At 41.9% G+C, this 15,256-nt stretch overlaps 2 protein-coding genes across 2 annotated transcripts in view; one reads left to right on the plus strand and one right to left on the minus strand.

Annotated features, from left to right (window-relative positions):
* Nucleotides 1-275: 275 nt before the first annotated feature.
* CEP19 (centrosomal protein 19) lies at nucleotides 276-7,274 on the minus strand. The gene is made up of 3 exons (XM_003792672.3): nucleotides 7,127-7,274; nucleotides 2,629-2,828; nucleotides 276-1,278 (listed from the first exon to the last, which is right to left on the minus strand). The coding sequence occupies exons 2-3, from the start codon at nucleotides 2,801-2,803 to the stop codon at nucleotides 917-919; spliced, it is 537 nt and encodes a 178-aa protein (XP_003792720.1). The 5' UTR covers nucleotides 2,804-2,828; nucleotides 7,127-7,274; the 3' UTR covers nucleotides 276-916.
* The window catches only part of PIGX (phosphatidylinositol glycan anchor biosynthesis class X), a 29,909-nt gene continuing 19,975 nt past the window's right edge, over nucleotides 5,323-15,256 (plus strand). The window contains exons 1-3 of the mRNA XM_023514832.1: nucleotides 5,323-5,339; nucleotides 7,420-7,784; nucleotides 12,825-12,888. Coding sequence (XP_023370600.1) covers nucleotides 5,323-5,339; nucleotides 7,420-7,784; nucleotides 12,825-12,888 — 446 coding nt within the window. The remainder of the gene's footprint in view (nucleotides 5,340-7,419; nucleotides 7,785-12,824; nucleotides 12,889-15,256) is intronic.

The raw sequence follows: 15,256 nt of genomic DNA on the forward strand, positions 1-15,256 counted from the left end.
ACAAGGGATTTCTATCAGTTAAATAATATTCCAATAAGAATAAATGTATCTATATACAGACAACCTTGTTAAACAAAGATCCTCTCTTACAGATCCAAGTAATAAAGAGACCTAAACTGATGGTACTCTTTGTTCATTTATTATGGGTGGATTTCCCATTTTATAAACAAACCTCTCACGGGAAGAGGTTCAGGGTTTTCAGAATGCCTTTAGTATGTATTTCCTGATATGACACCAGAGGGGCAAAATTCCCCTGCTGTCCATCAAATGCCATCTACTTGGAGCTGCAGGGCATCCTGGCGGGGGACTCTTCTATTACAGAGTTAAATATCTGTAAAGATAGAATGCATACGGGATAATCCCTGTACCAATCTTGTTGAACTATAATTTGCTTTTTGTTTCTCAAATAAAAATTTCTATTTTGTGTTGTTTTACTATCTTTCTTCCCTTCTTTCCAGTTGTTCTCATCTGGAATCCTACATAAGCTTCTATACAAATACTAGTTTTGAGGATTAGGCAAAGTCCTGTCTCCCTACTAAAGGACAAAGTCTTTCCTTACTATTCTACTCTATGAGAATCTAAGCTCCAAACTTCTTAGCCTTTATTCAAGCATCTGGGTCTAATCTTTTTTTCTATTTAATACTGTGAATTAGCTTTTCACAGTTTTTGACTTATCTTCTAATTCAACTGTAAGCCCCTAAAAGGCAGATTCCTTTATTCTCTTTTTCCTATATTGTTCAGGCACCTACATAGTAGATGCTCTAAATAGCCTGGTTTTAAAAAGTAACACAGTCAATCCAATTATGACCCAACATATACATTTAGTGTTCTTTAAAGATTTTTCTAGAACCGGTCTATGTACTTTGTGTAAACATGGATATTCTGCGAGCCCAATACATTTTTTGCGTGTCTGGTGTCAGAACTCATCAGCTGACTCTGTGTCCCAGCCACAGGACTGCACTTGTTCATCCTGTGGGAACTCAACCTCAACATCATAAACAAAATTGGGATCATCCTTCTTCTTCTGATTTTTCTCGAAAAGTTCATTCATGATGCTCTTCCTTTTGGCAAGTTCCTTGTCATCTAGTTTGTTCAGGTCTTCCTCAGGATCAATGGTTGTTTCCCGTTGAATTTGTTCCATTGTTTCTGCCAAACTCTGTCCCCACAAGTAACCTCGTAAAAAACTAAATAACTTCTCCAGCTGCCTCAGGGATACTTGTTCCAGGTAACTCTTGTGTCGTGGATTATTCTTTAATTGTTCGGCAGCTCTGGAGCAGTCTAGGAGGAAGAAAAAACATATACTCCATACTTCATATACACTGCAAAGGACAGACGCATTCACTATAAACTACTGCAAAGGCTGAACACAACAAAAAACTCAGAACCCTGAAAGCATTATTTTCTTTATACTCAAGTAGCTAAATGGCTTTATAACAATGAATTATTTTGTGGAACTACTTCTTTACATTGGGTTTTGAGTGTGGTGGGGGAAGAAGGGATGTATTTTTGGCCTCTTCAACTTAAAATCACTTTGTGAAGCTGGGAGCAGTGGCTCATGCCTGTAATCCTAGCACTCTGGGAGGCTGAAGAGGGTGGATTGTTTGAGCTTAGGAGTTTGAGACCAGCCTGAGCAAGAGCAAGACCCTGTGTCTAAAAAAATAGCCAGGCATTGTGGTGGGCGCCTGTAGTCTCAGTTACTTAGGAGGCTGAGGAAAGAGAATTACTGAAGCCCAAGAGTTTGAGGTTGCTGTGAGCAGTGAAGCCACTGCACTCTACTGAGGGTGACAAAGTGAGACTCTTTGTCTCAAAAAAAAAAAAAATCTGACTCGGCACCTGTAGCTTAAGTGGCTAGGGCGCCAGCCACATATACCAAAGCTGGTGGGTTTGAATCCAGCCTGGGCCTGCCAAACGACGACTACAAAAAATAGCCGGGCACTGTGGCGGGCACCTGTAGTCCCAGCTATTTGGGAAGTTGAGGCAAGAGAATCACTTAAGTCCAAGAGCTGGAGATTGCTGTGAGCTGTGACCCCACAGCACTCTACCCAGGGTGACAGCTTGAGACTCTGTCTCAAAAGAAAATAAAATTACTTTGTGGAGATATTAAACACTTTCATTTAGAGAAAATGTCTGAAAAGAAAAAGAGGTATTATAGCTTTTAGGTAGCAGTAGTGGTACTAATAAAAGTCAAGATTCCAAATAAACGTTTGGAGGGAGAGAAGGGAATTAATATTATTGAATAATGATATCTCATTTAACCCATGTAATAATCTCAGAAGGTTAAAGGATCAATTATCAAACTGGTGAAAAATCATCAAATTCCTCTTACAGATTGGAAATTGAAGCTCATCGACAGTATATAGATTAGCCAGTATCATACATCTAGTCCCTGATAAGCATGATTTGAACCTGGGTCTGTCTATCTCTAATGGCCATGTCACTCCATTGCATGAAACTTAAATTGTTCTTTTTTTTTTTTTGCAGTTTTTGGCCAGGGCTGGGTTTGAACCCGCCACCTCTGGCATATGGGGCCCGTGCCCTACTCTTTGAGCCACAGGCGCCACCCTAAATTGTTCTTATTAAGTGATTTAGAAAATACTATAAAAGGAAGCAAGATAAAACATGAGATACCTGAAAACTTTGAAAAGTTTCGGACTGGCATAATGCGCTGGCGACTTTTCCCCTTGATTTCATTCTCATAGATTAAGATAATAGCTGGAGGCTGGAATTTAATCCCACATTTCTTGGCAGTGTACATCATTCCCACATATACTTTAGGGTAAATCAGAGGAAATCTGATGAACATGTGTTACTTTCATAATGACTTCCTGCTAAAGGAAAAAGGAAAAAAACAACAACTAGGTATTGGATAAATTCCACTCCTCCCATCTCTCCTCCCCGACAGATCTGGCTCTAGTCCAGCAATTCTGGAGACATACTATGCTCAGCCTATGAAGCTTAATCCTTCAAGGGCTGACCTGAAAGTTCAGATTCACCCTGGGTTAGCCTCCATCTTTTGGATCCCTAAGGTTCTCTGGTTCACATTGATCCTGGGGTAGCAATTCAGTTTGGACCTGTTAGTGTCCCACACTCTTACCAAAGACTGTATGTGAACCCCTGAGTCTGCCCAACAACTGAACAATGGGTCTGTACTATTTATCACTTAAGAAAGTACATATCAAGCACTCTCTCTATCAAGGTACTATGAGTTCTTTGTCCTGAATGATTCATGAGACCCAATCTGTCTCCCTTATACATTCCCAATTATTTTACTCATTGAGCTTTTTCTAATTACTTATTTAATCATTTATCTTTCCTTTTATTCTGTATGCCACTTGAAGGTAGGGGGCAGATTCATTTTTCATAACATCTCAGCATAATACCTAGAACATTGGAGGCATTCCCCATGTACTTGTTTAATGCTACATATTGATATAACATAGCCCCTGTGCAACCTCTAAGTATTTCAGTCGAGAAGCCTGATCAAACAGGCAGACCTGATACAGAATTGGCACTTCACATACAAGACAGTAATGTTCACATGGCTTTTATTTCAGTTTATTTGTTTCAGTATATGACACTTTTACAAGAAACATAGCTATTTGCAGATTTATGCTTTTATTCTCTCTTCCCTTCTCTATCCTCAGTGCCAAAATAGTTCAATTATATAGACTGCTTTAGATGAGCCTATCACATTCTCAAGATTGTAAATGTCAAGAAACCTTAAGGTACAGGGCATGTTGGCAGGACTGTAATCCCAGCACTTTGGCCAAGAGGGCCACTTGAGCCCAGGAGTTTGAGACTAGCCTGGGTAACATAATGAGACTTCATTGCTAGAAAAAAAACTTTTTAAAAAATTAGCTGGGGGCTCGGCGCCTATAGCTCAACCGGCTAAGGCACCAGCCACATACACCTAAGGTGGCGGGTTCGAATCCCCAGCCAGGACCCGCCAAACAACAATGACGGCTGCAACCAAAAAATAGCCGGGTGTTGTGGCGGGCGCCTGTGGTCCCAGCTACTTGGGAGGCTAAGGCAGGAGACTCGCTTGAGCCCAGGAGTTGGAGGTTGCTGTGAGCGTGATGCCATGGCACTCCACCCAGGGGGACAGCTTGAGGCTCTGTCTCAAAAAAAAAAAAAAAAAAAAAATTAGCTGGGTACGGTGGTGTGTGCCTATTGTTCCAGCAACTAAGGAGGATGGGAGGATGCGTGAACCCAGGAGCTCCAGGCTGCAGTGAACAATGATGGAGCCACTGCACTCTACCCTGGGCAATAGAGCAAGACCCTATCTCTTAAAAAAATAAAAAGAAGGCTGGGTGCAGTGGCTCACGCCTGTAATCCTAGCACTTTGGGAGGCCGAGCTCTCAGGTTTGAGACTACCCTAAGCCAGAGCCACAGACCTCATCTCTAAAAGTAGCCAGATGTTGTAGTGGGTGCCTGTAGTTCCAGCTACTCAGGAGGCTGAAGCAAGAGAATCGCTTGAGTCCAAAGTTTGAGGTTGCTGTCACCTATGATACCACAGCATTCTATTGAGGGCAACAAAGTGAGACTCTCAAAAAAAAAAAGGATCAGGGCCCGGAGCTGGGTGGTTAGGGCACCAGCCACATACACCAGGGCTGGCGTGTTTAAACCTAGCCTGGGCCTGCTAAACAACAATAACTACAACCAAAAAATAGCTAGGTGTCGTGGCAGGCACCTGTAGTCCCAGCTACTTGGGAGGCTGAGGCAAGAGAATTGCTTAAGCCCAAGAGTTGGAGATTGCTGTGAGCTGTGGTCCCCACTGCACTCTATGGAGGGCGACATACTGAGACTGTCTCAAAAAAAAAAAGAAAGAAAAGATAAAAACAGAAACCTTTGAGGTAAAGCGGCTTAGAGTGATGATATCTTTATAAATCCAGTTCTTCTGGAGAATCACTATAGGAACACAGTTATTTTAAAAATACCTTCCATGGCTGGGCATGGTGGCTCATGCCTATAATCCTAGCACTCTGGCCAAGGTGGGTAGATAGCTTGAGCTTAGGAGTCCAAGACTAGCCTAAGCAAAAGTGCCACCCTGTCTCTACAAAAAATAGAAAAACTAGCTAGGCATTGTGGTGGGTGCCTGTTGTCCCAGCTACTCAGGAGGGTAGGGTTCCTGAGGATTGCTTGAGCCCATGAGTTTGAGGTTGCTGTGAACTATGAAGTCAGGGCACCCTATCCAGAGCCACAGAATGAGATTCTATCTCAAAAAACAAACAAAAAAAACCCCAAAACCCCAAACAAAACAAACAAACAGAAAAACCTTACAGTGATTATATATATTTATTGCAGAAAACTGGGGCAAAGAAGATGGTTAGGAAACATATGTAAGATAATCACCTTGATTATGTCCAGTCTTTTTCTAGGCTTATACATTTTTAAACTGTAGGATTTTTTAATATCATACATACTATTTCCTGACTTTTTTTTTTTTTTTTTTGCAGTTTTTGGCTGTGGCTGGGTTTGAAGCCATTACTGGCATATGGAGCTGGTGCCCTACCCTTCTGAGCCACAGGAGCTGCCCTATTTCCTGACTTTAAATTTAACAACCTATATGATGATTTTGTCATTAAATATTTTACCATAATGCAACATTTTATATGATTGCCAAGTGTTCTTTCTGTCTTATGAATGTACCATAATCAATATTAGTCACCACTTATTGTTGCAGGGGAGAATTTTTACTTATGAAATTAAAAATATATAAAGAACTGATTTTTCAAATTCTTGTGCTCAAAACTGATGTGATGATCCCCCATTCTCCTTTTCTTTCTCTCTTTTTTAAATCAATACTACTCCCAGTTTACCAGATTAAAATTCTGTTAGTAAACTATATAGGCAATCTTGTAGAGCAGGATATAAACTCCACATTCAAGCAAATGACTGTAGTCACGAATGATGTATACAGCTGGTTCTCAAAAATGTAGTTTTAATATTGACCTTATCTTTTTAAAATTTAACTGTAATTTTTACTAAAATAATTTTTGGACTCTGGAATGTATTACAAAATAATTCTATGAGACTCTTAACAAAAAAAACTATTATTCTCTACCCCTACTCTTTAGGGGTAACCAGTTTCGATTTTTCAAAAGCAATTTTCCCAAAATTTATCCCTTCCTCCCTTCTCTTCTTTTCTTTCTTTTTTTAAAGACAAGAGTCTCACTTTGTCATCCTTGGTAGAGCAACCTCAAACTCCTGGGCTTAGGCGATTCTCCTGCCTCAGCCTCCCAAGTAGCTGGGACTACAGGTGCCCACCACAATGCCTGGCTTTTTTTTTGAGACAGAGTCTCACTTTATCGCCCTTAGTAGAATGCTGTGGCACTACAGTTCATAGCAACCTCCAACTCCCGGGCTTAGGCAATTTTCTTGCCTCAGCCTCCTGAGTAGCTGAGACTACAGGCACCACCACAACACCCGGCTATTTTTTTTTTGTTGCAGATTGCTGGGACCGGGTTTGAACCTGCCACCCTCAGTATATGGGGCCAGCGCCCTACTCACTGAGCCACAGGCACCGTCCTGCTATTTTTTAAAGACAAGGTCTCGCTCTGGCTCAGGCTGGTCTTGAACCTGTGAGCTCAGGCAATCCACTCGCTTCGGCCTCCCAGAGTGTTGAGAGTACAGGCGTGAGCCACCAGTCCTATCTGGTGCCTATGCTGCTACTTTCAGTTTTATGTTTTTTAAAGCGATAGGACAGAATTTATTGACAGGGAGAAAGACTTAATAAGCATAATAAGCAAAAGTGGGTGAAGCAAAAGGAGGGAGAACAGAACCTCCAGCAGTGGAGGGGGAATCCAAGTGGGAAGCCCCGCTATTTTCAGTTTTAGATAGTATTTTTTGACATACACTCTTTCCTCTTTGAGACACTGGCCCTTAGAGCCCTCTATTCTCCAAACTGCACTCTAGGATGCTCTCTAGGCCTGCTTACAAATTCCATTCCAGTCTGAAAGGCCAATAGTCCTCTTACTTAATTTTTCTTCCTGGACGTGAATACATTTCTCCCTAGACATCAGTGACAGGCCATAATCTTAATTATCTCCTACAATGCCTAAGACAGGGCACGGATTTCCCCAGTGGGATCCCTGCAGCCCCACTAGTGCAAGGCTGACTTGCTTACCCATAGAGAAATAAAGGGCATCTTCTGCTGCAGGCCAACGTCTGAACCGCCGAGAGGGGGCTGTTTCCACCCTCACTGCAGTGCCCAGAGGAGCACTTACGTCCACTGTGAGGCCAGGCAAAGGCTGGCGCTGCAGGAAGAGGCGACACATCCACTGATCCGCCCAGAGACGTGGAGACGCTGGACAGCGTGTGAGAGCTGTCAGGGTCCTGCAGGGCGCTCGCTCGGCGGTTCCCACAGCAACAGCGCGGGCCCTAGCCACTGCGCGTGCGCCGCTCCTCCCCCCGCCCCAGGCCTGGAGATGAGGGGCGGGGCGGCGTGGGCAGCTGGGCCTGCAGCCACACGCCACGCCGGAACTTCTGCTGCAGAGGGCTGCAGGTAGCCGGGGAACGGCGGGAGCGCCTGCGTGCGCTCACCGTGCTCTCGGTCCCAGTCACTAAGACTGTAGCACTGCGCTCTGGGAACGGCGTGAGGATTGTGCCGGCTCCTTTCTCCGTCCGCTTCTGGTCCCCACGCGCCCTTCTTGGGCGTCCGCCCTTCAGCGTTCTGGCTGCTTGGCCCGTGGCTGTCCGGGCGGTAGCCTGGCTGCTTCTATGGGCGGCGACTGGGCGCACCTGCTGGCCAGCCACGGCCTTCACCGCTGCCCCCTCTGACCCTGGTAAAAAGAGGGGCGGGGCTGCGCGAGTGCAGGCGGGGTTTGGGGGCCCCGGGGTGGGGAGCAGTCAGGACTCGCGGGTCCTCTCGCTCTGAGATTTACGGAAGTTCTTCCGGTCCCCAGTGTGGGACGCTTGGAATGGTAGGGTTCGCTGGAGGAGAAGAAAAATAAAGGCTGAGTGCCTTCCTCTCCCCTCCCCACTCCCCTTCCGTGCTCTGCGCGCTGTGTCGGTCTCTCGTCTCTGGAGAGTCGGGCTTTGTCGTTCCGAAGTGAGACTGGCCGCGCTGTTACTAAAGTACTGAAAAGGAAGTACAGCCGGGAGATGTCTTGGGATGATCTTGGAATGCATGAAGCTTCTGACCACCAAGAGGCCAGTAAGGCCTTAGCGCTCTGGGAGGTGTGAGAATCCCAAAACTGAATATAGAGACTCGGGAAACGACCAGTATTATCAATGCATTTGATAATAGACCAATTTTTTTTTTAATGACTCGGGGCTGGGCAGTCGAGTTGATTTGTTTCTTTGAGTTCTGAGTTCCTGGGCCAGAGTGCTGTGCTAAGTCCTGCGGATCCAGCTCAGAACTAAACACAACCCCTGGACTTTTAGTGTAGTGACAGAGATGAATATGTACAGGAATAATTACAATGATGTGATAACGTTTGATAGGGAAAAGAAAGTCAGTACATACCCGGTGAGTTTCTCCAACTATAAAATGAGACTGTTAGACCAGTATCTCTCAATTAGTGCAGTACTGTTCTTGTGTTTATACATCTGGTTTCCAAATTCATTTGAAGAAAGGATTATAAGGCCAAAAAGAATTTTTAAGTAACTGGATGAAGTTGCGGATCTCTAAAGAGTCTTTCAGCATTGACATTTTTATTATAAAAGGGTCAATATCCAGAGCCAGTTCAGACCACTACAACTGAAGAAAGAAATTTTCTTTGAGACAGGGTTTGCTCTGCTGTCTGGGCTACAGTGCGGTGGTGTCATCGTAGCTCACTGCAATCTCCAACTCCTGGGCTCAAGCAACTCTGCCTGGGCCTCTCAAAGTGTTAGGATTACAGGCTTGAGACACTATGCTGGCCAAATAAAGTAGTACTATTAGAAATAAAGGTGAATTTAGATACAGTCTACTCATGTTTAAAATGGTGCTTTTGACTTAAAAATCATAACTAATCCACAGTAGAATTTAGGCCTTATTTTTTTACTTTGTTGTGTTATCAAATATTTTTCATTTTTTTCTGACTGTATTTTTGCACCTATTAGCCATCCTCTCTTTATCCCTTCCTCACTACTGTACCTTCTAGCCTCTGGTAACTATCATTGTACTCCCTGTCCCTGTGAGATCAACTGTTTTTTGGTTTTGTTTTGTTTTTTTTGAGACAGAGCCTCAAGCTGTCCCCCTGGGTAGAGTGCAGTGGATCACAGCTCATAGCAACCTCCAACTCTTGGGCCCAAGTGAGTCTCCTGCCTCAGCCTCCCAAGTAGCTGGGACCACAGGCGCCTGCCACAACACCCGGCTATTTTTTGGTTGCAGCCGTCATTGTTGTTTGGCGGGCCTGGGCTGGATTTGAACCCACCACCTTAGGTGTATGTGGCTGGCGCCTTAGCCACTTGAGCCACAGGTGGTGAGCCAGATCAACTGTTGTTAATATTTAGTTCCTTTATATAATTGAGAAACAAGTGAGATTTGTCATCCTATTTTTGTTTTCTTTCTTTTTTTTTTTGAGACAGTCTCACTATGTCACCCTTGGTAGAGTGCTGTGACATCACAGCTCACAGCAACCTCTAACTCTTTGGCTTAAGTGATTCTCTTGCTTCAGCCTCCCAAGTAGCTGGGACTACAGATGTCCGCCACAGTGCCCTGCTATTTATTTTTTGGTTGTAGTTGTCATTGTTTGGCAGGCCCAGGCTGGATTCCAACCTGCCAGCTGTGGTGTATGTGGCTGGTGCCTTAGCTGCTGAGCCACAGGCACCAAGCCAGCTTCTTTCTTCCTTTTTTTTTGAGACAGTCTCACTTTGCCATCATTGATAGAGTGTGGTGACGTCATAAATCACATCAACCTTAAACTCTTGGGCTTAAGGGATTCTGTAGCTTCAGCCTCCCAAGTAGCTGCCACAACGCCCAGCTATTTTTAGAGATAAGGTCTGCTCTGGCTCAGGCTGGTCTTGAATATGTGACCTCAGGCAGTCTACCTACCTCGGTCTCCCAAGTGCTGGGATTACAGGCATGAGCCATGGTGCCTGGCCCTCCTTGGCTTATTTCATTTAACAGAGTGTTTCCCGGTTCTATCTATGGTGTTGCAAATGGCAGAATTTCATTCCTTTTATGGCTCTCTAGTACTCCATCATGTATTTGTACTACAATTTCTTTAATTGTTAATGGACACAAAGGTTGATTCGAAAATCTTGGATATTGTGAATAGTGCTGCAATAAACATGGGAGTGCAGGTATCTTTTCGATATACTAATCTCCCCTCCTTTGGATATATACCCAGCAGTGGATTTCTGGAGCATATAGTAGTCTAGTTTTTTGAGGAACTTCTATACTGTTTTCCATAGAGATTGCACTAATTTTATATTCTCACCAACAGTGTGTAAGGGTTCCCCTTGCTCTACATCCTTACAAGCATTCGTTACTGCCTGTCTTTTTGATATAAGCCATTTTAACTAAGATGATATGACATCTCATCCTAGTTTTACATTTCTCTGATGACTAATGATGTTGAAACTATTCATTTGATTTTTTCTTAAAATTTAATTTGTATTAAATTAGATGTTAGCCCTTACTTTCCCCTCTGCCCCCATTAAAATTAAACATGAAGAAAAATCTGGATTTCTGCAAAACATACATAACATATATGCTCATTTGGGGGAAATACATGCGTCTTCAAATACGATTTCTTTAAATAGCTGGATTAGGTAGAAGTATCTTAGGCTTTAAAAGTCAGGCAAACCTTGCTTCAAGTCACTTTTATGATCCTAATCCTAATCAGGAACACTAATCCTAGTGCATCCTGAGTTTTCACCCATATACAAATGGCAGTAATTCTTCCTATCTTGCTGGATTGTGAAAGTTAAAACACAAGTGATAGCCCCAAGTAGAGGATCTGGTATATAGATATTATTTAACAAATGTTATTTTTTCCATTCTTTTTTCCTTCTGTCAAATAGTTTGATCTTCATGATATTTGTCTTAATGCATCTTTTTAGGAATATAGCTAATGGATTCAGCAATATTCAGTATTATATGGATTTCAGTTTGTTTTAATGTTCTTCCCATAGACTGTAATTACAGCTTTTGGAATGGGGCAAAGTTCCATAGCAAGGTGCCTGGCATAGTTGGTGGGCAGTAGTAACTGAATTTGAAGTTTTATGATGCTTACATTGAGTAAGATTTTTGATGTCTGAATTCTGCATGGAATCAGTTTAGTGAGATTTTCAGTTATTCTACATTTATCAAAGAAACCTTCAAACTTATAAGTGCCTCTAGTTTAAAAAAAATCTCTCCAAACACCTCCACAAGGTGTAAATATGCCATCTTCCCAACTTTGCAGGCATGGATGTTAGAATACAGAAATTGCTGGTGTGCATCTGATACACAGTTTCAGTGAGCTATAAATAACATCCTGGCTGGGTGCTGTGGCTCAGGCCTATCATCCTAGCACTCTAGGAGGTGGAGGTGAGAAGATCCCTTGAGCTCAAGAGTTCAAGATGAGCCTGAGCAAGAGTATGACCCTGTCTTTACTGAAAATAGACAAAATAACTGGCTGTTGTGGTGGGCTCCTGTAGTCCAGCTACTTGGGGGCCTGAGGCAGGAGGATCACTTGAACTAGGAGTTTGAGGCTGCTGGGAGGGAGGCTGACGCCATGGACCTCTAGCCTGGCCAACAGTGAGATTCTGTCTCAAGAAAGAAAAAAACAGAACAAAAAAACCCTGTGATTTCCTAGCTCTTGAATCATTCTGTTCCTTTTTGGTGTCCTGGATATCTCTTATCACCTGAATTAAGTAATATTAATAACAAACATTTGTTATTAAGTAGACCACTTACTGTGCGCTTTTGCATATATTAAGTCCTTATGACAACCAGCAGAGAGATAACTTATCTTACAGCCAGCAAGCTATTAAGTGACAGACTATGGTTTGAAATTAGTCTAACTCCAAACTCAATGTTCTTAACCACTGTGCTATGCTAGAAATACATATATATATTTTTGGGGGGGCACAGAGTCTCGCACTGTTGCCAGGCTAGAGTGACATAGCAACTTCAATCTCTTGGGCTCAGGCAATCCTCTTACCTCAGCCTTTGGAATAGCTGGGACTACAGGCACCCACTACAATGTCCGGCTAGTTTTTTTAGTAGAGATAGGTACTTAGCTAGTCTTGAACTGTGCTTAAGCAGTTCACCTACCTTGGCCTCTCAGAGTACTCGGATTACCTAACGTGAGCCACCCACTGGAGCCATGCCTGATGGAAATAGATTTATATGTAGGTCAGATTGCTTACTTTTTTTTCCCTTTGAGACAGACTCTCATTCTGTCACTCTGGGTAGAGTGCCATGGCCTCATAGCTAACAGCAACCTTAAACTCTTGGGCTTGAGCAATCCTCTTGCCTCAGCCTCCCAACTAAATGAGACTATAGACATGTGCCTCTATGCCCAGCTAGGTTTTGTTTTGTTTCCTATTTTTAGTAGTGATGGGGGTCTCACCCTTGCTCAAGTTGGTCTTGAACTCCTGAGCTCAGATAGTCCACCTGCTTTGGCCTCCTAGAGAGCTAGGATTACAGGCATGAGCACCTGGCCTAAATTGCTTACTGTTTAAAAACTTTTTAAGTTGGTTAGAGTTTGCAGCCAAGTAAAGCCAATCAAAATAATTCTTTTTGGGTGGTGCCTGTGGCTCAAAGGAGTAGGGCACCAGCTCTATATGCCAGAGGTGGTGGGTTCAAACCCAGCCCTGGCCAAAAATAAATAAATAATAATAATGCTTTTCTAATTATTTAAATATTCTTTCATTGGCTGCTTAAAAAAATCTTTTGTTTCTTATAGGCATGAGAGCCACTTGTTCTGAAATTATTTTGAGGCAAGAAGTTTTGAAAGATGGTTTCCACAGGTAAGTTGGCCATTTATTTCTACTTACATTAAAATATTATCTTACTTGAGTTTGATGCTGCAGCAAGCCATAATCTTATCACTGTGCTCTATCTTGGGTGACAAAAAGAGAGAGACCCTGTCTCCAAAAAATATATATACTGTCTCAAATAATTTGGAGTAAAACATTAATAGTCCAAACAGGTAAACTAAAAAAATCACTTGCCTTCTTAAAGTTTATCAGTGACAGTTTTAGCATTTGTAGTTTACACTTTGAAATAGCAATTTAATCACTGAGTGGAGAAAGAAGAAAACAAACATATTGTTTTCATGTATAGTTGTCCCTTGATATCTGAGGGGGATTGGTTCCAGGATCCCCTGAGGATACCAAAATTCTCAGATGCTCAGGTCCCCTATATTAAATGGTATGGTATTTGTATATAACCTATGTACATCCTCTCATATGTGGGATAGATTCTGTATCTACAGCTAGCATCTATATGTACAGTATTCCATTTAATCTTCACAATGGCCGTGAGATGGATGATAGATTTACTATTTTTCTGATGCAGAAGCTAGGGCTCAGAGAATTTAAATAATTTGGAAGAAATTAGGTAATAGAGCTCTGACTCAAATTTAGTAGTCACATATAATATTTCAAAGTCATGCTCTCAAGTACTGTGATATCGTACTCTTAAGTCATTGTTTCTTATTTATTAGGCTTAGTTCCAAGTGACCATTTCCAAAAGGAAATGATGTTTTTATGCAGGAGGCTGAGGAAGGAGGATCCCTTGAGCTCAGTAGTTTTACACTGTAATAAGCTATGATTACATCACTGTACTCCAGTCTGCATGACAGTGAGATCCCATCTCTTAAAAAAGAGAACAGAACCTACAAGAATAGCTTCAGGAAATAGAAATCCAAGAATTATTTGAAAATGCAAGTAATCCTTTTTTAAATTTATCTTCAGAAAATGCAAGTAATCCTTTTTAAAATTTATTATTATTTTTTGAGACAGAGTCTCACTTTGTCACCCTTGGTAGAGTGTCGTGGTGTCATAGCTTTCAGCAACCTCAAACTCTTAGGCTGAAGTGATTTTCTTGCCTCAGTCTCCCAAGTAGCTGGGACTATAGGCTCCTGCCACAACATCCAGCTATTTTTTAGACATAGGGTCTCGCTCTTGCTCAGGCTGGTCTCGAACCTATGAGCTCAGGTAGTCTACCTGCCTCGGCCTCCTAGAGTAGTAGGATTACAGGCGTGAGCCACTGAACCTGGCTTCATTTTTTAAAAAAGACATTTTAGTTATGTTTAGAGCAGATGTAGTCTTGCTGCTAGAGTGGATTAACAGGTTATGGAAAGTAGAGCCGTTTCTTGAGTTACTTATGCTCTGAAAAGGGCCAAGCAAATATTGGTAGTAGGAAACTGAAGTATAGACTTTATAAGGGGATTATGCCGAAAGGCCTATACTGTAAGTTTGGGGTCTTCCCTCTCTGATGAATTGTATCTCATTGCAATAGGAGAAAGATTGCTAAGCTAATGGTTGCAATCTTTGGATAATCTGAGAGTTAGGGAGAACTATAGAATAGTGAGGTTGATGTAGATTCGGAGGAAAATTCTAGACTACATTATTAGAAGGATGGAACTGGCATCAATTTATACAAACAAATATTTCCTAAACAGAGCTGCTTGATAGGTGAACAGGGAAATTTTATATGGTTTATTTGTGAACAAGATAAAGAAATGTGGACTGGAAGGTAATATAGGTAACTGACTTCATAAAGTTTAACAAATATAACATGTCCTGATTAATGGATTGAATGTCATCTTGTAGGGAGGTCATAAGGGTCTCTGTCTTTTAAAAGATATATATTTTTTCAGATAATAAAAGTATTACCGTTCATAAATACACGTTTAGCGTCCAGAGGTAAAGAGATTATATCCCACCTTATAGAGCTAATGTGAAATAGTAGCTAAAAATGTGGGCTTTAGAGTAAAACTGCCAGAATTTAAATCTTAGCCCTTAGATAAATTACTTAGCCTCTCAGTGCTTTGGTTTTCTTATAAGTAATGTAGGAATTATAATAGATTGGAAAGGGCCAATTTTATGGATTTTAAAAAATCATCTTCCTTGAGTTCTGACCAATGTATACACCCATGTAACTACCACCATACAATCAAAAATGGAACATTTCTGTCATCCTAAAAAATATTGACATGCTACTTGCAATTATTCTCCCTCATCATCCTAGATTTGATTTCAGACTGTAGATTTTCTAGAATTTTTTATGAACGAAATCGTACAATATATGCTTTTAAAATCTGGCTTCTTTCAGTGTTGTGTCATTGAGATTCATCTTTGTTCTGTGTTGCAGTAGTTCTTTTTTTTTTTT

Source organism: Otolemur garnettii, unplaced genomic scaffold, assembly GCF_000181295.1.
Source record: "Otolemur garnettii isolate 467f Iridium unplaced genomic scaffold, OtoGar3 scaffold00060, whole genome shotgun sequence".
Lineage (NCBI taxonomy): Eukaryota > Metazoa > Chordata > Mammalia > Primates > Galagidae > Otolemur > Otolemur garnettii.